Here is a 23,225-nt window from a genome sequence, read left to right on the forward strand (position 1 = left end):
CAGCAGTACCTGATAGTGTTCTGTGTGAATACACTATTGGTGATGTAACCCAGGGGTGGTCTCCAAATGCTCCAGTAAGGACCATTCTTTATATTTGAATCGGGGACCTGTGGTGTTTCTTCTTCACACTGGACTCTGTTGTCCTTTGTCAGTCCTTGATGGTATAGCAGTTCTGCTGTTCAGTGCGTGCTCACTGTGTGGTGATCTCCGACTTGTCTCTGCTATCTGTTAGTAACCGCTTGCTCCGGTGAGTTGGCGGTTTAGCGTGCTGTGCCCCTAGAAAGCTGGGGTGATCTTCACCTTGCCTTTTTACGGTCCTATTTTTGCCGCTTGCTGTATTAAGGTAGCGGTTCAGCTTCCCGTGCCCCTTAAAGACTGGGGCGTTTAAATGGCTCCGTGCTTTTCCGTTCACCTCTCCACACCCTTTTCAATCAGTGTGTCTGGTGTATCTGGTATCAACGCGTTTCGGCTAGACAGCCTTTTACACATGGCCAACCTAAACCCCAGAAAGTAACACCTCGAGCTGGGCTCCCTGGTATATACAGAGAAGCCCTTGTAAGTGTCAGGTTAGGAAATGTCCAGAAGAAGACCCAAATGCTAGGGCGAACTTAAACAACACCCTTGCACTCTGAGTTTAATCCAGGACGTGACCCCACGACAACCTCCAAAAAACAAAGTACTCACGATATGGAGCACGGTTAGCTTGTGCCAAAGTAATTCATGATATCAGCCTGATAGACTTCTGAATAAGGAACTGGTTTCAGGAAATGTCTTCCACAGTATCAGGAGAGCAGGGATAGTCCACTTATACTCAGACAGAATAAGGGTAAAACAGGAAACAGTTAATAATGCAGGAGTAGGTCATTTGTTATCAGGCAGCCTGAAGGTTAACACTGTGTAGACAGTCTTTGCAGAGTATGCAACAGGTAATCAGGCAGTTTGAGGGTTAACACTGAGTAGACAGTCTTTGCAGAGTATGCAACAGGTAATCAGGCAGTTTGAGAGTTAACACTGTGTAGACAGTCTTTGCAGAGTATGCAACAGGTAATCAGGCAGTTTGAGGGTAAACACTGTGTAGTCAGAACTTGCAGAATTAACAACATGTAATCAGGTAGTTTGAAGGTTAACACTGTGTTGTCAGAACTTGCAGAGATAGCAACAGGTAAGCTGGTAGTTTGAAGGTTAACACAGATTAATCAGTACTTGTTGAGATTGGCAACAGGATATCAAGCAGTTTGAAGGTTTACACTGAATAATTGTATTTGCAGAGTTTGGAAACAGGTAAACATGCAGATTGAAGGTTTCACAGAAATAACAGTATTTGAATAGTTTGGCAGTACACAGAGTAGTCTGAATATGCAGGGTTTGCAGCAGGTAAACAGGAAGTTTGAAAGTTTCACAAAACAAACAGTACTTGCATTGTTTGGAGACAGGTAATCAGGAGGTTGAAGGTTAATCCAGCTTAGTAAATCCTTGAAGAGATTGGCATCAGAAAAGCAGCAGTTAGATTCCTCAGCGAAATCCTATCAGAAGCCAAAAAGTTAACAAACAAACTGGCACTGGAGAAACAGGAAGCCAAGAATAAAAAGCCTGGTTGTGACATCATCAGGAAGGGGTGGCTCAGACACCTGTCAATCAAGCACACAGAGAAGACTGCAGAGCTTCCCAGCAGCTGAGCGTGACAGTGCCCCCTCCTCAAGGACCCCTCCGGGGGACCCGACCGGGCCTGGCAGGGTATTTCTTGTGAAAAGACTTGACAAGAGCTGGAGCATGAACATGAGAGGCCGGTTCTCAAGATCGTTCAGAGATTGGATAACCCTTCCAATGGACCAGGTAGTACAGCCGATTGCCCCGTAGCTTGGAATCGAGAATCTGGCTGACTTCAAACTCAGAAGTTCCCTCTACGGAAAGTGGAGGAGGTGGTTTACTCTTGATAGAGTACCGATTGTAGATGACTGGCTTGAGTAGGGAGACATGAAACACTGGATGGATCTTGAGAGTCTTGGGTAAGGCCAGGCGGTATGCAGAAGAACAAACTCTGGAAACAATTCGAAAAGGTCCAATGTACTTAGGACCCAACTTGGTACAAGGTTGTTTTAGACGTATAAATCTGGTGGATACCAGTACGAAGTAAAGGAGCCTTGCACCTTCTGCGATCAGCATATTTCTTATGTCTTAAGGAAGAAGAGAGTAGATTTTGATGAATGAGTTGCCAGTGATTACTGAGATTTTTCACTGCTCCAGGGACTTCAGTAGAACTGGTAATCATAGGAAAGGTTCTTGGTTCAAATCCATAAGCTGCCTTAAAGGGAGAGGTCTGTAAAGAGGCGTTATAACGTGAGTTGTGAGCTAATTCCACCAAAGGCAATAACTGAGACCAGTTGGAGTGGTGATGGTCTACATAATGTCTTAGAAAAGATTCCAAGGCTTGATTTACACGCTCAGTCTGTCCGTTGGATTGAGGATGGTGTGCAGTAGAAAGTGATATGTTGATTCCGAAGTGTTTACAAAAAGACCTCCAAAATTTGGAAACAAATTGGACTCCACGATCTGAGACTATGTCAGTGGGAAAACCATGTAAACAAGATATATGTAGAACAAAGAGTTCCGAAAGTCTTTGAGCTGAAGGCAAGCCTGGAAGAGGTATGAAGTGAGCAGACTTGGAGAACCGATCCACCACTACCCAAATGGTCGTATTTCCAGCAGAAACAGGAAGATCTGTAACAAAGTCCATGGATAAGTGAGACCAAGGGTAATGAGGAATAGGAAGAGGGTGTAATAGACCAAACGGTCGATGAGAAGATTGTTTGTTCGAAGCACAAGAACTGCAAGCAGCAATATAATCCTTAACATCCCTCCTCATAGTGGACCACCAAACATGCTGCTTCAGTTTCCACAATGTATTGGTTATTCCCGGATGACCTGCTGAAATGTTGTCATGAGCCCAACGTAGAAGTTTAAGACGTAATCCTTTGGGTACATACAGGATACCAGAAGGTAGTTTGCAAGAAGATGGTACCCGGACTTGAGCAGCATGTAAAGCCTGTACTGGAAAAGAGGATACTTGAGCCAAAACTTTGACTGGACGTAGTATAGGTTCTGAATCCAATGGAGAAGGTTCAGAAGATTGGAACTGCCTAGATAAAGCATCTGCCTTGGAATTTTTTTAACCAGGAACATAGGAAAGTACACAATTAAACCTGGAGAAAAACAAGGCCCACCGAGCCTGACAAGGATTGAGACGTGTAGCTGTTTGGAGGTATAAAAGATTCTTGTGATCTGTCAGAATGAAAAAAGGTTGACTGGTACCCTCTAACCAATGCCTCCATTCATCCAAAGCTAATTTTATAGCCAAAAGCTCCTTATTGCCCACATCATAATTTAACTCGGCAGGATTTAATTTTTTCGAAAAGAACGCCACAGGATGTATCTTGCTGGTAGTCGGATCACGTTGGGAGAGAACAGCTCCAGCTGCTATAGAGGAAGCGTCAACCTCCAAAATAAACTGGAAATCAGGAATTGGATGACTGAGAAGAGGTGCAAGAAAATGCTGATTTTAGCGTTTCAAAAGCCTGTACTGCCGAAGAGGACCAGTTCTTACAATTTTGCCCTTTCTTAGTAAGAGAAGTGAGTGGAGACGTGATGTCAGCAAAGTTCTTTATAAACTTTCTATAGTAATTGGCAAAGCCAAGAAACCTCTGCAGGGATTTGAGAGTAGTTGGTCTGGGCCAGTCCTTGATAGCCGACAGTTTAGCAGGATCCATCTCAAAACCTGATTCAGAAATGATATACCCCAAAAAGGGGATGGAACTCTGATGAAAAGAGCATTTCTCCAATTTAGCGAACAGGGAATTGTCTCGTAACCTCTGAAGAACCAGTCTTACATGATGTACATGTTCCTGTAATGTTTTCGAATAGATTAGAATGTCATCAAGGTAAATGATAACAAATTGATTTAGATAATCTCTGAAGATTTCGTTGACAAAGTGCTGAAATACTGCTGGTGCATTGCACAATCCAAATGGCATTACTAGATACTCGTAGTGACCAAATCTAGTGTTAAATGCCGTCTTCCATTCGTCTCCTTTACGGATTCTGACCAGATTGTAGGCCCCACGGAGATCTAACTTGGAAAAAATAGAAGCACCTTGAAGACGATCGAATAACTCAGAAATGAGCGGCAGAGGATAGCTGTTTTTGACAGTAATCTGATTCAAGGCTCGATAATCAATACAGGGACGAAGCCCTCCATCTTTTTTCCCAATGAAGAAAAAACCTGCACCCACAGGTGAAGAGGAAGGACGAATGAATCCTCTGGCTAAGTTGTCCTTTATGTATTCCTCAAGAGAGACATTTTCTTGACGAGAGAGGGGATAGGTCCTTCCCTTAGGTAGAGGAGCCCCTGAATACAATTCGATAGGACAGTCAAATATCCGGTGTGGAGGTAACGTCTCAGCCTCTTTTTTAGAAAACACATCACAAAAGGCATGATAGTAATTGGGCAATGATTCAGGAACTTCCACCATAGCTACGAAAGGACAGGATGGTTTAGAGGGATTTTGCAGGCAATGTTTGAAACAGGTAGTTCCCCAGGAAATAAGTTCTCCTTTAGACCATGAGAAAACTGGATCATGAAGCTGCAACCAAGGTAACCCCAGAATCAATGGTATGTGGGGAGAAGAAATGACATCAAAACGAATAATTTCAGAATGAAGTATGCCCACAGTCAAAAGAAGAGGAATGGTAGAATGTTGTATGATACCAGTACCTAGAGGCTGTCCACTGACAGTAGTTACCTTAATTAACTGTTTCTTGGCTTGAAGAGGAATCCTGAGAGAGTCAGCAAAGTTTGAATCAATGAATACTCTAGCAGCTCCAGAATCGATGAGAGCTTGAGCTCGAAACTTGGTGTTTCCAAAAGAGATAGTTACAGGAACAAAAAGTTTAGAATTGAGGGAAGACATGGGATTCTGGCTTAACTCTGTCCCTCTATCAAAAGTTAAGCCTTGGCTTTTACTGGCCGGATAGGACAGTACTTCAGTAAATGTCCTTTGGTACCACAATACAGACATAAACCAAGAGCACGCCTTCTATGGCGTTCAGCTTCTGACAATTTAATAGCTCCTACTTCCATGGGTTCCACAGACTCAGGAGATTGGGAATTATTATTAGAAAGACTTGAGGTTCGAATAGGAGGACAAAAAGAAGATTTAACAAAGGATCTCCGATTCCTATCTCTCTCCTGAAGACGTTCAGAATGCTGGGCATCAAGAGTAATACATAAATTGATAAGACCCTCCAATGAATCAGGGAGTTCCCGAAATACAAGTTCATCCTTAAGGCGTTCGCAAAGTCCTTTGCGAAAGGCTGCCCGTAAGGCTCCATGGTTCCAATCAGTTTCTGCGGCTAAAGTCCTGAATTCAATAGCATATTGAGCTACCGAAAGGGATCCCTGTCTCAGATCCAACAATCCTGCCTCAGCAGCTGCAGACTCTCCAGGCTTGTCAAAAACAGAAGAAAAAATGGACACAAATAATTCCACATCCTGTAGTAACGGATCATTCTTCTCTAAAAGAGGGGACACCCAGGCTAGAGCCTTACCCTTCAAGAGAGAAAAAATAAAGGTGATTTTGGAAGTAGAATTGGAAAAAACTTGAGGATTGTTTCTGAAGTGTAAACGACACTGATTAAGGAATCCACGGCATTCTTCAGGATTACTGTCATATTTATCTGGAAGTGGGATTCGTGGTATATTCTGTCCAACAGTTTGAGGTGGATTAAAGACAGCATTGGTGCTAGTAGCAGTGGCAGCAGGAGTCACCGTCGCTTGAGAAGGAGCGGAGAGGTTATGTAGCAGAGCAGTAATCTGGTCAAGCTTGGAATCCAAAGATTGCAAATGAGCAGAATGATTTCCTAGAAGTTGCCCTTGTAGAGCCACAGCCCTGGATAACTCGTCAGGGTCCATATTATGGCCAGTTTGTACTGTCAGGTTAGGAAATGTCCAGAAGAAGACCCAAATGCTAGGGCGAACTTAAACAACACCCTTGCAATCTGAGTTTAATCCAGGACGTGACCCCACGACAACCTCCAAAAAACAAAGTACTCACAATATGGAGCAGGGTTAGCCTGTGCCAAAGTAATTCATGATATCAGCCAGATAGACTTCTGAATAAGGAACTGGTTTCAGGAAATGTCTTCCACAGTATCAGGAGAGCAGGGATAGTCCACTTATACTCAGACAGAATAAGGGTAAAACAGGAAACAGTTAATAATGCAGGAGTAGGTCATTTGTTATCAGGCAGCCTGAAGGTTAACACTGTGTAGACAGTCTTTGCAGAGTATGCAACAGGTAATCAGGCAGTTTGAGGGTTAACACTGAGTAGACAGTCTTTGCAGAGTATGCAACAGGTAATCAGGCAGTTTGAGAGTTAACACTGTGTAGACAGTCTTTGCAGAGTATGCAACAGGTAATCAGGCAGTTTGAGGGTAAACACTGTGTAGTCAGAACTTGCAGAATTAACAACATATAATCAGGTAGTTTGAAGGTTAACACTGTGTTGTCAGAACTTGCAGAGATAGCAACAGGTAAGCTGGTAGTTTGAAGGTTAACACAGATTAATCAGTACTTGTTGAGATTGGCAACAGGATATCAAGCAGTTTGAAGGTTTACACTGAATAATTGTATTTGCAGAGTTTGGAAACAGGTAAACATGCAGATTGAAGGTTTCACAGAAATAACAGTATTTGAATAGTTTGGCAGTACACAGAGTAGTCTGAATATGCAGGGTTTGCAGCAGGTAAACAGGAAGTTTGAACGTTTCACAAAACAAACAGTACTTGCATTGTTTGGAGACAGGTAATCAGGAGGTTGAAGGTTAATCCAGCATAGTAAATCCTTGAAGAGATTGGCAACAGAAAAGCAACAGTTAGAGAGATTCCTCAGCGAAATCCTATCAGGAGCCAAAAAGTTAACAAACAAACTGGCACTGGAGAAACAGGAAGCCAAGAATAAAAAGCCTGGTTGTGACATCATCAGGAAGGGGTGGTTCAGACACCTGTCAATCAAGCACACAGAGAGGACTGCAGAGCTTCCCAGCAGCTGAGCGTGACAGTAAGGGCTTATGTACATATCTGGGCTGGTATACATAGTTCAAATCCATCGTTGAATCATTTCTGCTCATTTAATAACACCTACACTGGTCAGGTTATTCTAGTCATGTGACTAGAAAGCTCTTTTCAGATCTGGTTTTTTGACCTTAATTATTTCATGCTGATTGAGATCCAGGGAAGCCTTCAAGTAACTAACTAGCTGACAAGGCAACAATGTTCAAGCCAAAATAGCAAACAAGTTTTTAAAAAAACAACAGTAATAAGAGGAACTAGTACATTCAAAATGGCAGGTAACAGCAAAATCGTGTTAACAGTTAAGTTGTTAGCAATTTCAAGAAAAAATGGGCTGATTAATTCTCCTTTGTAGCAGCTGATGGAAATCCTGTTTGTTTAATATGTTAGGATTCAATAGCTGTTGTCAAGGAATACAATATGAAAAGACATTATAAAACAAAACATGCAACTAAGTCTGCTGGGTCAACAATGCATACAAAAACTGAACCTTCTTAAAAAAATAATTTTGAAGAAAGTATCAGAGGATCCTGAGAGTTTTGTCAAAGCTAGTTATATCATTAAAAAACTGCCAAATAGTTGAAGCCATTTTCTAATGGAGAATTTGTGAAAGAGCAGCTTGTAGCAGCAGCTGAAGTTGTATGCCAAACAAAACTGATCCCTTTAAAAAGATACGCTTGTCTATAATGACTGTTACTAGGAGAATAGAAGAACTGACATTGAATGTTGAGGAGATATTGAAAATAATGTTGCTAGAATGCAAATGTTACTCATTGGCATTGGATGAAAGTACAGATTTAACAGATACATCTCAGTTGGCTATTTTCATTTGTGGGATCAATGACAAACTTAAAGAACTGTTAGCTTTATGTCCCTTGAAAAGAACCATGAAAGTACCAGAGATTCTGAAAGCTACAGAAGAGACTCTAGTTAGATATCACCTCAGTTTGAAAACCTTGCAGGGTAGGCATTAGATGTAATCCCAGCTATGCTTGGAACAAAAGCTGGATCGGTAGTACTTTAAAAAAAGACCAAGAAATAGATACAAGAAGATTTACTAGCTACCACTGCATCATTCACCAGGCAAATTCGTGTGCCAAATCTTTTGATTTTGAAAATGTAATGAAAGTTATCACAGGCATTTAGATTTTCATCCGAGCAAGGGGTTTGAATAATTGAGCGTTTCAAAATGTTCTAAAAGAGGAATGGGGTGCTGATCATGGAGATGTTGTGCACTACTCAGATGTGTGATTGTTGAGCTGTTCCCAAGTGCTCAAATGTGTTCTTGAGTTGAACTATGCCATCCATTAGTTCATGCCCGCGAAAGGCAAGCCAGTACCAGAGTTGGCTGACTTTACTTTCCTTACAGACATTTCTTCTTATTTGAATGAGTTAAATTTGAAGCTTCAGTCAAAAGATCAACTGGTGCGTGTCTTGTTTAATCATATCAAAGCTTTTCAGATGAAATTACAACTCTTTAATTGTCAACTTCAAGACCAGAACTTAACTCATTCCCAAAGCATGTTGAAATCGCAATCTGCAGAATACGCTCCTCAAAATATTGCTGCAATATTTCAGCTGCAAGTTCCGAGTTCCAAGAGAGATTCCAAGATTTCTGAGTTTAAGAAAAGACCCTAAACATGGTGACCAACCCCTTCTCTGTGAATGCAATGTAGACTCCAGGGGCTCTCCAAATTGAAATCATTACTCACACCTCAAAATCAAATTTAAAGAAGTGTCTATCCTAGAATTTTACCAAAAGTATGTTTGGAAGTACGTACTTATGTGAACAGATGTTTTGCAGAATCACAATTGTGACTGATTGTCATCTGGAGCACTGCCTCCAATTAGCCACCACAGAAATAATTCCTAGCATTGAATTATTAATAAAAACTAAACCATTGCCTTTCATTGCCATTGTATTGTATATACGTGTTGTCTATTGTGTGGCCCGTGATGTGTACCAAAATTTTCAAAGTGGACCCCGACTTCCAAAAGGTTGATCACCTCTAACCTAAGGTGTTTTAACAAAGTGATCGCAATCACAATTTTCACTTAACGAATAATTGGTTTGCTTTAAATCTATCCAATTCATTTTTCAGAGATTTGATCTTTATGTTCCTACAACAGCGCCCTGAATATCCATGTGTGTGCTTTGCGGTTTGATAGAGTGGTGTTTATGACAAGTCTTCTGGATGCCATTTGTATTTTGGCATGATGGTTATACTGGGCATTTTCTCAATGGTTTTTTTATTAAACTATTTTTTTATTCATTTAGAAAACCATGATTTCTATTTTGGCGAGATTTTCATCTAAAATTAAGAAGAACACTGCAGGAAATTAATTTCGATAAGAAAAAGTGGCAACGACTTATCTAATCTTTTATAATGATATTTTAACAGTTCTCAGAAGTTTAAAATATTGCTAAAAGTTCCAAACCTCATTGTACTGATCGCTGTTTGTTTTTACTGAATTTCTGTTATTGAAAGAAGCTGGCAACATGAGGGTCTACATACTTTAAATCTCAATTTTTAAAACCACAATTTTTGGGTTTTCTTTTAAAACCTGAACAAAAGATCTTGTTAGACAATAAACAAGACTGTATGGCAACTGGTTAAAAGTTGATCAGAAATACGCAATTGCTTATAGAATTCCCATTTAATAAAATGAATTTACTTACAATTATGAAAATACAAGTATGAATTAAAAAGAAAGAAAGAATTTAAGAGTCTAAATGCTAAACACCATTTCTAGATGATTCAGTTGGGATTTCCATTTTCTTGCATTTCATGCAGATCTTGTTTCCTGTATAAAATATCATGTATGTGTCTATTAAATACATATGCATGTGTTATTGCTTGTGCCCCCAACTACCGAGGAACTATACAATACAGCTAAATAGAGGTTTAAAGAATCTAGATTATATATTCATATATACATCTAAAATGGTGTCTGTGGACATTTCAAAGCATATTGTACATGCATAAGTTAAATCATCTTGGAATGCTGGGAAACAGGTTGAAATTGACAGTTTTGCACTTTGCCAACACTCTTTGTCTGTTGAATTTGATGTTCAAATGTTTTTGATAAAATATAGAGCAAAACTCATGGTCGAGTGGATTGTGATGCCAAAGTCAATGGTGTCTATGCATCATATGGGTGATTTTTTCCTCTATCTGCTCTGATCCAATTCAATATTTTTCCAATATAGAAATTGTGTTATTGTTTACATTACGATCACTCCAAAATTCAAAACAGGAATCGTGAGCTGAAAAAAAGTAGATACATGACTAGAAAGATTGTAATCTACCCCAATATTAGTTAATTTATGCAGTTAGTAATTTAACCGTTCAATGACAATCCGTTCTCTTCATGCCGATCTCCAGTTTTATTGGGAGTGCTAATGATGTTGCCACAATTGTGTGGTAATGCCACTGTAGCTGCAAAGGAGCTGGATATGTAAAAAGTGATTAAAACCCCTCAATTTCATCTCCCTTTGCAGTTACAGATAATCAAGACCCTTTGTTTGAAAGGGAGTACTTTCAGACATATTTAGATAAGTCAATTGAAACGTGTCTTAAATGAAGCAATTTTAGATTTGTCGAATAAGATGACCAATTGGCAGCGTTTACAATGTTTTGTAAGGAGGCAGTTTTTAAAAAGGCTTTAGAGAAGTGCCTTTAACCAAATGGGCAGACAAAGATTCCGCTTCTCCAGCTTGAGACATTTACCCACCTTGCTATAGAAGTTTCGGTGACAGTTTTGTGAAGGGGCGAAAAAGAAATTATTCATTGGAAAAAAGAGGGAAATATAAAGTGTATAGTTCTGGACTCATAATCTTTTAGACAATTTACAACTGACAAATTGGGTTAGTCAGTTAATTAAACTCCATATGGAGAAAGCATTTAAGCATTAGAGTAAGTATCTTTAACGTCAGAAACTCTACCAAAAGAGAGAGGACAGAATAGAGTAGCAAGCTTAACTGAATGTTGTTTTTTAGTGATTGGTATTGGTTAGAAGGCCAGTTATGAAGGAAATGTTAAACTTAATCCTCATCCCAAAAGGAATAGTATTTAGAGGAAGGAGTCTTCAATTTAATAATTTTTTTAGAAATCTGCATTTGTGGATGTGATGCCATACCGGAATGTTGATAATGAGGGCATGACCAGCTGAACAATCAGCGTTAATGAACCAGTAGGCAAAACTTGAGTCAAAGAGAAAAGTTAGGACATTTAAGATATGTTAACAGGATTGAAGAGGGATCCAGACCCCTTTCTGAGCACCCACTAGACCATCTAGACCTATCTAATGCTTAACAAAGCCCATGACTGTTAAAGCTAATAACCCAAAGGAGTGTTTGATGTTCAATGAATGAGGCTTCCCCATGGGTTCCATGAGTTGAAGATTGAATTGTGGAAGTTGGATTGAAGGCAGGAAGAATAGTTTGAGAATAGAAGGGTACCATAATGTTTGGTTTCTGCTGAAAAAAGCTAGGATGGGGGGTGTGCGCCAGTCACTTGTTTGACACAGAAAGGTTTATCAGACCCCTTCTACTGTCACTAATCTGTCACAATCTAGCCATGCCAGGCAAGCTTGTGACTTAGTTCAGTGGGTGCAAGGGTTAACAAAACTCTCTAGTCCAATAGATCCCCAGATCCTGATGAATCACTGCCCACAGCTGCAGACACCTCTTCTGAGGCTTCAGCTGGTGTGGCCTGGCTGCTATAATATTCTGTGAGAGAGTCCATCCTTCGATTTCCCACGGGATGGAATATTTCTCTCCTGGCATAACAGTGCCAGTATTTCCTTGGTCTGCTGCTGGTATACCTCCATAGTAAAAAATAAAATAGAAAAGAAAATCAGAGAATAGTGAAGGGGACTGTTTGCAATGTGTGACTATATAGCCTTTATATATAGCCTTTGGAAATTGTAAGAGTCACAATTTCTTTTAGTACTTGGATTTTCACACTAGCAAATCCACAAGCACTAAAATCTAATAAATAAAATTATCTTCACTGCTGCCCACCAATTTGTGACGACCAAGGTTAACCAACCCTGCGCCAGTCACTTGTTTGGCAAAGAAAGGGTTATCAGACCGCTTCTACTGTCACTAATCTGTCACAATCTAGCCATGCCAGGCAAGCTTTTGACTTAGTTCAGTGGGTGCAAGGGTTAACAACACTCTCTAGTCTGTACTAGACGTAAAATAAAATGCCCAAAACTCCCCTTTAATGCCACCCACACTAAACTAAAACTATAACGAGCTGCCACCACTTAAGATTATATGATTTGGGAAATCTTAAGCAAAAGCCAGAACCTTACAAATTGAATCCCAGATTACAATTTAGTAAAAAAAAACATAAAATCACAGTACTAATACTACTAGTCTTAATACTACCAGTCTCTTTCAGTAACGTGGTTCGAATATTAGACAAAGGCTAAATAAAAGGTAAATAAATGAAGGTTTATTATGCGCAAAATTAGCACAAGTGTGTCCCAGGGAGAGGGGTCAGAAAAGTTTGGTCACTCACGCTGCAGCAAAACAGGCTCCCAAAAGAATGAACATCACAGTGTTAAAACACAAGACCCTTATACATTTTTTCACAGGTTGCTTGACCTCACCCCCTTTGCAGGGGCTGGTTGGAAAACCCCCTATCTTTTACGACAGTCAATAAACGTCAAGTCTTTGCCTGAAATTAGAGAACACATTATAATTTCTGCTAGATACATCCATTTTCCTATAGACAGAAAGGCAATCTCTTATTTACATTGTGAGAAGCAGTTTGATACCAAATATGACCTTGTTGCCATATTTGCCTTCATCTAATGTCATAACATGTTTTAAACACATATCTACATTGTACTCATGTCCCTTTATTTTACCTTATTGGTTTCTGGGAAGAAGCACTGCTCTGTGTCTCTAGAGCCAACACTTTTACTGGCTGAATGCATCAATGGCTATATGATAACATTTAGTCAAGTGAGACTTAGAAACTATTTATTAGGAGTTCTGGCACATCAAATGGAAACCATATGCTTACCTAACACAGCACACAGTTCTTCTTAAAAAAACAAACAACTGTTTTTAGCACAAAACTACAGAAAATTAACCCCTTAGCATCTCAATCATTGGGTATTCGTGACGGGAGGGATGAGAGAGAACAGATGAAAATCATAAGCTCCATGAGTTTTGTAGGAAAGCATCCACCGCCACTGCTTCCAGATCTAAATGCCAACTGAAGAAAGGTCTAATTTGAATTTTTTAAAAAGATGGTCCATAGAAAAAGGACCCCCCAACAAGACAATTTGAAGGAAAACATTAGGGTCCAGGTTCCCATTGCTGGAGTCTGACAGGTGTCGAGATCCCTAATACCCAATATTTTGCAAAAACAGAATATTTGTTGTTAGGGCGATAGGGAATAAAATGCTTTGTGAATCCTGAAGGAAATTTGGATTTCATCCCTCCGAGATAATTGATGTATCAAACCAATAAGATATTGTCCTTACCAAGGAGGGTTAATATGGAAAATTATGTTTTGACAAAGCCTTTTATGGCAAAATAACCTGTGAGTAGTGCTTTGCATTTTATATGTGTCTTTTTGGCAAAGGTCTATTTGTCTCCTGTTATAAAAGCACCACAATGGGCCTCCAAGCTGGAATTGCTTCAATCTGATTATAGGATAATGTATGCAGAATTTCTGAAAATAGCTCTTCGTTTCCAGGTCTCGATATGGAAAAGCCACCAGAACGGAGATAGAATTATGCAGAAAATAAGAGAAAAATAAATGACATTCTTTGAGTTATGAAACAAATATGAGAGGAATGGCTACTTACCTCTTAGAGCAGCTATGAGAGTTCTGATTGGCTAACTTCTGTTGCATCTATTAATTGTGATTTTCTTTGGTTACACTGCTTTTCACCTTATATTGTTCTTTCTGTGTATTTTTTAGATGTTATTGTTATTTTTTACTTCAGAGAGTAATAAATAGATAGTGAAATAATAATATGTCTTTGGTAATAAAATGCAATAAGCAAATATTATTAAAAAATGGGAGTATCCCTTGCAAAGTAAGTTTATCACTCAATTGTTGACACTCCAGAGTGTCGTCATTATGTAAGAGCCAGAATTGTTTATAATATACAATATACAGGAGTGCCTACAGGCTAAAGTATGATATTGGGCAATATATAAATTAAATACATTTATTACTTAACAATAAAAACATGAGTATATATAACAATAGAGCAAATCCCAATTCCAGGATAGGATAAATCCCAGGTGAGGGTATACTAATTGTCCAAATAGAAATGAGTTCCAGTGAATGTCTTAGTATAATGTGTGGAACAGTTCCAATACATGTCCTGAAATGTAATATGGTTTCCTTCAAATACCAATGTGTAGAATTACTTCTACTCCTTTTACGCTACCAACATTTCCTCTTGGCTATCTGTAAACCTGACAGAAGGAATATGTTTTAAGAGTAGACACACTGAGAGGGTTTCTTTGTAATCTGAATGGAATGAAACAGTTACTCCACCAGATCCTAAATACTATGCCATCAAAATAGTGTGAAGAAATTGGTTCATTAATAAAGAGATAGAAAAGTCAAAATTAAACATTTATTTCAGACAGAGCATTTAACAGATTTTCCAATTTACTACTTCTGTCAAATTGCTTTGTTAGATTGGCATAATTTATTGAAGTGTAAAGACATGAAGACTTATAGGAGCTTAGGAACATGCACTGGTCTTTAGTATGCTATGGCAGAGGTGTATGTTATAAACATTGTTGCAAACACTGCTGCCAGATGGCTAAAACGTGTGCATGCTTCTGATCTAACCTAGAATAACTATTTAACAAAGAATGCCAAGAGAACTGAGCAAAATTGATAATAAAAGTAAATTGGAAATTTGGTCAATTCAGTCCATTTAAGATTAATTTTGACTTTGCGATCCCTTTAAGTATAAATCTCTTAGGTTTCCATTCGGTATATTATAGAGATCAAGGTTATTCTAGTCTCTTCAATATTATTTTTTACTAGTATATTGTGTTAAATAACACAAGTAAAACTGGCATGGTCTTGTTGAAAATGTAAAAATAAGGCCCTTTAGACTGAAGGCATCCAACCGTTCAACCTAAGGTACCACAGTGAGAGTTTTTTTTTTTTAATTGTGGTGAGCACATTTTAGAAGTATACACAAATATGCTTCTATATTAAAACATATTCACATTAAGAGCAATGAACTAAGTTCACTAACAGCCTTTCCATCCTCTTCAATTATTTTGCTATACAATCCATTAAATAGCTATGAGGCAATGTAGCTTCAGTGTAAGGTTGCTCAGGAAAGAAAAATTAGAGAGGTTGTATGCTGAAAAAAGAGAGAGTAATAGACTGACACTGGGAAATGGAAGGTTAACTAAAAGCTGTAGTGCCTGGTCCTAAGCTTCGACAATCCTAATCTAGACAAATGCATCCATAAATGCTAGTGCTGTTTAATCTATTTCAGCCATTATATATTCTTCCTTAGGAATATAAACATACTTGTGCTAATATGCTTTATAGACCATGCCAACAATGGTCACTAACACTGGTTGTTAATCCTATGCCTCATATGAAACTTGGCTAAAATTAGTGAATAAAACAGATAGTTGGTATTGCTAATGTTTCTTCAATTTCAAAGATTCTTTACAGGCAAGATGGAGAAGTAAAAGGTCCAATGGAACCTACTGGATCACATTATGTAAAAGTACCAGCCCCTAAATATGGAGAATACATTGTTGAGGTTCGAGCATACAATGATGGAGGAGACGGAGCAGTTGCTGAAATCAGAATATCTAGTAAGTGTCTTGTTCTTAGAAGTAACATGAATGGATTGTATTACATAATAACAATGATCACCGTTGACTGTAGTAAAATAGCATTATGATTTATTCAGTTGATATGCTTTCTGCAAAGAGTTTCAGTAAGATTTTGATTTTTTATCTTCTTAAAATTTGTAATATTTTAAAAACAAAAAGGCCAAGACATGCAAAGTAAATTTAGTAGCTTTATACAACTGTCCATTGTTAACAGTTGCCATAGACCCCCCATTGACAATTCTGCCACCACTATCATCAGCCCCTAAACTGTAGTTAACTTTAAGTTTTGCTGTCCCGGACCCAAAACCACAATGAACCCTAATTCTGCCATGTCTAAGTGTTGTTAACCCTAAGCACAATGCATTTTGCCTCACAATGCCCCAAAACCTAGTGGACCCCCAGAACTACCCTCTGCCTACAACCACTTTCTTCTACACAATCCCTACCCATCATTAAATATCTCCTGTTAACGTTTCCATCCCACAAGGCAAATTACACCCCACTAAAAGTCATAGGTTGTTGTTGTTATGTTATAAAGGTACATAGACAGATTTCACTTTTACCTGAGCATGTTATAAAGGTACATAATCTGTAGCTTTGTCTTTATCAGTAACATCATGTATGGGTCTATGTTTTAAATCGAAGAATATTCTTTGGTATCTAAGAGTCAATGCATAAACAGACATCTGAATTTGAACAGGAACCCTTTACTTATCACTAAGACAATACCCAGTTCAATGGTTTAATCCATGTCCTAATCTAAAGTCTGACTCTTCTACAGTTGTCAGACAATATAATAGCCATTGGTTTATTTGAGGAAAAACAACTTGGACCTTTTGAACTACTGACTGTTCCTCTAATTGCCTAGATTACAAGTGGTGCGCTGACTGTTGCGCAAGTGCTATATCGGTTTTCGTTAGGCATCTTCAGCCTCTCTGGCCTCACCAGTCCTTATGTTATTATATACTAGTTAATAACATAAGGACTGGCGAGACTAGAGAGGCTGAAGACGCTTTAGGGAGCCTAAAAAAAAACAATATCGCACTTGCGCTAGAGTTAGAACATCACTTGTAATCTAGGCGAATGTATTTTGTAATCTGAAAGAAAACAGCAGACACTTTACATTGCAGTGTCTTTTAACTCAACTGAGGAAAACATAACAATGAAAAATCACTGTATAATGTTGCTCTGATTTACCTAAAAAAGCCCTGAAATGCCAGAGAGGACCCCTGTATAAGACACAAACAACTTACATCAAATGTATAGCATTGCACAAAAAATTCTGCAAGCTAATTATTCAGAAAAAGTAAAAATCCTTTTTCACCCACTCATTTTTTTGTGTTACGCTCAATGTTTATACCTTTGGAGTCGACTTGAATGCTGTGATATTGGTATCATTCTGTTGAGTTTGATGACTTCATTTATATAAATCCTAGATATATATTTTGGCCTTCATTAACCCCTTAATGACCACAATGTACCCTGTATGTCACTGGTCATTAAGGGTTTTTTCAGGACATAAAAGCACAAGTCTAGCAAGAACACACTATTAATGCCCTCCCTCCAGAAGGCTTTGTGGAATAGAGCAGTCTCAACGCTGGTGGCAAGACCGCACTATAAAACAATCAAGTCCCAAAAAAAGGCCAGCGACATACAGGGTACGTCGCTGGTCCTTAAGGGGTTAATTTGAATGTCATTAGTATTATGCATCTAATTTGTAATGGCACAGTAAGAGAGACTTCCAAATCAGTATATTATCATTTTAGTTATGACGGAGACAAATCCTATAACTTTTTAAAATCAATTCAAAAAGTGTTCCTTAGTCAGCAAACAGTGTATAAACAAATATAAATTCAAAGGCAATGGTCTTAATAAATGCTGTATTCAAACAGACCCAGTTCTAAAAAGATATATATCAGTCTTAAAGGGACAGTAAAGTCAAAATTAGAATTTCATTATTTAAATAGAGCATGCAATTTTAATCAACTTTCCAATGTATCTTTTAGTGAAGTGTAAAACTAGGTAGGCTCATAAGAGCTCAGAAGTGTACACGTGTCTTTAGTACTCTATGGCAGCAGTGTTTTGCAACATTGTATCACAAAGCTAAAAATAATGTTGCATAATATTGTTGCCATAGAGTACTAAAGACACGTGCACACTCCTGAGCTCTTATGAGCCTACCTAGTTCTACTCTTCAATAAAATATGCCAAATTTGATAACAGAATAAAATTGGAAAGTTGCTTAAAATTGCATGCATCTCAATCATGAAAGTTTAAATTTGACTTTACTGTCTCTTTGATCAAAATTGTATCCAAATTTTCCAAATTGTAAAGGATACACTTAAATGCTAGAATAACAACAGCTTAACTGGTAAGAGAGATCAGTGAGTATATGTATGCTTCTACCCTCGTTGTGCTTCACTCCTTACATGTAATCTATCAAACTAAACACAGGGAGAGCGTATCTACAAATCAAAATAGAAGTTTATTGCCGATCATAAAACTCAATTAAAATGCACTTACTGAAACAGATTAAAGTCTCATGAAATATTGTCCACCTCTCATGCAGCAGTCATTTACACAGTCATCCACAAGGTCTATGATGTTTTACAAGGTCTATAATGTTCTTCCATCCAACTTCTGTGGAGTCTTCAGCTTTTATGGTGCGATTATAATATGATGAAAGTCCTCTTTTGTGCCATAGGACAGTACAATGGACAAGCTTTCATTGAGTTTTTTTGTTCAACAGTAAACTTCTACCTCAACTTGTGGATGTACTCTGTGTTTGGTTTAATAACTCCTTTAGATTGTCTTTGCACTTCATCTGTGTACCTTTTTTAGTATAATCGTGTTTTTATTGTGAAACAGACTATTACAACAAACTTGAGTAGAAATAACAGAAAACTAACAACACTGTCCAACCGAGTTGAGAATCATAGAATTCCTTATTTTATAGTTGTGTTGTGTTTATAGTTGTTGTTTTTTCACAGACACACACTTAGTATTATATTTATAAATTATTTGTTTTTTCGATGAACATTTAAAAGCTACTAGAGATTAAAAAGCTAAATACATGTATGTGTGTTCTATTCTAGGTGGTGCAACATCAGTGTTATCTAGTGTTTTTGGAATCCTTCTACCAACAGTTGGATTCCTACTGATCCACTTGGATTTCTAAATGTAGCCACCGTATGTTTATGATGTCCTGAGTGCAGTGGGCTCCTTTCACGATTGCGAAGGATATGATCATTTTCTGATTTCTACGACAACATCTTAAGCCAAAAAGGAAAAAAAAAGATATAATACCCTTCTGATTTATTATGAACTTTAAACATGATAAAAACATTCAGGATCTCCACCGATGAGAGAATAATTTTCAAGGATATTAAATAATTTTTAACTTGTTCCAATATGCCTTATGAAACACTCGCCAATCTGTGACAGTTGCATGATCAAACGGGGCAAGTTACAGTATTAAATTACAATAACTTAGACTGTACAGTGGAAGCTAAGTCACCATTCATAGGTGATTTAAACTTTAATAACAAATTGTGAAATATAATAGAAATACAATTGTTATATATGGTATGTGTAAGAGTAACTACATCTGTCTGTACTATCTGTTTTGTGTGCTGCATATTTTTAAATTGCCCCTGTCACTTAAAAGGTCCAGATTACTAGAGATTCAGCCAGAACAAAAGTTATATTAAACAGGATTCCCTCTCTACAATAAATGAATGTAAAGCCAAAAGGAAGAACATAGTTTTAAAATAATTTATAATATATTCAGTAGTTAATGGGTTTTAAGTAATGTGCTTAAGACTTCAGAAGTACAATTATGTGCTTACATTGTTTACTTCCCAATTTGCACATTACTAATTAATGCCTCACTGTAAATAGTGCAATATATGGCCCGAACGTGAATGTAAAAGGAACCACTTACAAAGGTCAAAGATAATGTAAATTCTAAAAAAAAGAACAAAACAACAAAACGTACAATAAAGAAAAAAAAAATCATTCTTGTTTTGAAAATATAATTTCAGTCAAGAAATCAAACATTACTATTATTATGAAGTTTAACAAATAGAAAAGTATAAATTAAACAAAGTTTATAAAAGGCTTAATTATTTTCCAGTTCATAATTCAGATAGAGCACGCAATTAAAAACAAAAAAATGTTCTCATTTACTTCTGTTATCATATTTCTTTTGTTCTCTTTCTTTACTTTGTCGACACACTTTTTAGCAGCAGTCCTACAAACATTGTTGCAAACATTGCTGCCATAGAGTGTTTAAGACGTACACTCTTCTGAAGTTTTATGAGCTTACCTAGGTTTACTCTTCAATGAACAATTCAAGAGAGCAAAGCAAATTTGATAAAAGAAGTAAATTGGAACGTTGTTGAAAATTAAAATTACACACTCTATCTGATCATCAAACTTTAATTTTGAGTTTACTGTCCCAAACATGGCATAGACTTTAATGGATAATTTATAATTTAATAAAATATTAGATTAGAGGTGGATTATGTTACAGTTGAAAATGTTTAGCAGAAAAAAAAAAGAAATAAATTGTAACTTTAAAAACAACCATAATCTTTTTTTGTGAAGATTTTTTTTATAGAGGAAAAAAGTATTTTCAACTGCAATTGAATCAAACCCGGAATTTCCTAATCACACTATACTATATGACTGATAGGTGACATAGCAAAATGTGACTAATCTAAACTGGGTATTAGATTAATATCTGTCCTACTATTTTATTTTATTTCTTCTAATGTGAGATAAAACTAACTATTCTAAGCTTGTCAATATGCATTTCGCTAATCTCATTAGAAGAATCTGGATCTGTATTCGCTTAATACGGTTCCTAAATTATTTTGTATGGGCTTTTCCATTTTATCTAACACTTGTAAAGGCGGTAGTATGTGCCATCTCCCCTTTTCTTTTCTTTCAATTCCTAAAATTAAAGTTTTACTGTTCAATCATAAACAGTATCTGTTCATGTGGTACGACAAGGTGAGGTAAAAGTTGCTGTGACAATATTTCATAATGTTTGTGTAAAATTTGATGTGGAGACAGCTCTTGCAGTTGCATCTATTATTATAGAAAGAGAAAACGATGATAGTGAATATTTTAGAATGACCACACAAACGTATTGTAGTCAAAAATCTATTATCCATATGAAAGCACAGCATTTAAATATTATTATTTTTTTCAATTGAAAAAAGAATAAAAGAAAGAAAAGTGAAGTAAAAGTTATTTATATGTATCAGTACATTCTACTAATGCTCATTGGCTAATAAATACTTCATAGCAAACATCACTGGCTGACAGTTATCTCCTACTAATGTTCATTGGCTAATAGCTAATTCCTACTAATGATTACTGGTGGATGCTCTTTCATATGGATGATGAAAAATGTATGACTACAATGTCCCTTTAATGAAAATAATGAATGTGTTTGTTCTAACTTTGTCTACTTCTTTTTCTGTATTGATGAGTTCTAAAAAAATCAAATGTGTGCTACAGTATTTCAGTTCATGTGTGAAAGTTTTTAAGCTGGTTAAAGTAATAGTGCAATTGTTTAAAAAGAAAATGAGATGTAATTCTTTTATTATTATAATCAGCACAAATGTATTAGCTGATAGCTATTTTATCTTTATAGATCTACTACTATAGAGGTATTTAATAATAAATATATATATATAAGAAAGGGGAAAAAACTTTTTTTCTTGTGTACCCCAGTCTTTCATTTTTATATTTTTTTTGTACAGTTATATATAATGCTTAGATCATACCTTATGAAAAATATAATTTTCATATTTTATCATTTAAACTGTTTTGTTTATCGTAAATGAAATAGTGTGATATTATTTTTACTACAAAAGTAGTAACATCATTGTTGAAATATTTTTAAGTCCTTATTATAGTCTTTCTTCGCATAACTTTATTGTGCTTTTTTAAATATGTTTTCTAAATGTAATTTATATTTTTATTTGCCAAAAGTATCATTGCATTTTGCTTTTCTAATAGATGAAATAGGAATGAGGAATGTTTGCATTTTATTTGATGAGTACTAAGAGAAACAAGGCACTTTCTAGTTGTGAAATAGGATTTAGTAAAACAATGGAATCCAATTTTTTTAATTTTTTTTAGCTTTACGTTGTTAGGACCTTAAACTTTCTATGAATTTATTAACAAACATATCACCTGCAGCGTTAATAAAGTCACAATCATTTTAATTTTTATATCTTGGTTTTTGTTTTTTTCACTTTTTTTTCCAATATAGTTTAATTGAATAGACAGGGAGCACATTATTCCTTATGAATGAACATCAGGTTACGTTTAAAAGTTATCAGTATTACTCACAATGTAACTGCTGGCCTTTACATTTACCAAAATGTTTTGTTTTAAAAGAAAAAAAAAATCTTCACCAAAATAAAGACATTTGACAAACAATGTTTTTTTTTGTTTTGTTTTTAGATGTAGCAATGATTATATATTTTTATGCATCTAATTATATTTATGTCTAATATATATATATTATTTAATGTTGATAGTTTCATGCTGAACAATTTTTAGAATTTAAAATCTTAGGTAACACTTTATAGAACAAATAAAAAATAATTTAACAATTGACCTGAAGGTTGACAGAAATTGGTGCATTAACAAACAAAAAGAAAAAGCATTACCTCAGCACTGCTAAAGAGGATTGGCTATTGTTGTGTTGTTTTTTTTACTTACAGCTTTACAGCAGCTGAAGTATAACTGTTTACACAGCACTTTCTTTGGTGAGCTGAAGGAATTTTGAGGTAAAATATCTTCCATTTTTACATAGAGATGCATAAGTGACATTTTCTTGACAGCTTTTTACAGTTATGCTGAAACAATTTCAAGTTATTTAGCATATGAGTAGTATGTCCCTTTAAAAATACATTTGAATGGCATTCTATGGAAAAATATTACATTAAAAATATTACATAATCTAATTTGTTAGGACATGTAATTTTAACACGTGCTGCATATGTGTTTAATTCCTGGAAAGTGGTTAAATTGATTGATTAGGACCATCAGTTCTCTGTGGCTCCCAATAGGTACTTTAACTATCGCCTAGATTTAGAGTTCTGCGTTAGCCGTCAAAAGCAGCATTAAGGGGTCCTAATGCTGCTTTTGGCCGCCTGCTGGTATTTAGAGTCAGGCAGGAAAGGGTCTACCGCTCACTTTCAAGCCGCGACTTTTCCAT

General features: G+C 36.6%; 1 protein-coding gene across 1 annotated transcript in view; it reads left to right on the forward strand.

Annotated features, from left to right (window-relative positions):
• CNTN1 (contactin 1) overlaps window positions 1-22,441 on the forward strand; it is a 542,533-nt gene extending 520,092 nt beyond the window's left edge. The window contains exons 23-24 of the mRNA XM_053716725.1: window positions 15,805-15,961; window positions 19,078-22,441. Coding sequence (XP_053572700.1) covers window positions 15,805-15,961; window positions 19,078-19,160 — 240 coding nt within the window. The 3' untranslated portion in view covers window positions 19,161-22,441. The remainder of the gene's footprint in view (window positions 1-15,804; window positions 15,962-19,077) is intronic.
• The last annotated feature ends 784 nt before the right edge of the window (window positions 22,442-23,225 follow it).

Source organism: Bombina bombina, chromosome 6 (assembly GCF_027579735.1).
Source record: "Bombina bombina isolate aBomBom1 chromosome 6, aBomBom1.pri, whole genome shotgun sequence".
In the NCBI taxonomy this organism is placed as follows: domain Eukaryota; kingdom Metazoa; phylum Chordata; class Amphibia; order Anura; family Bombinatoridae; genus Bombina; species Bombina bombina.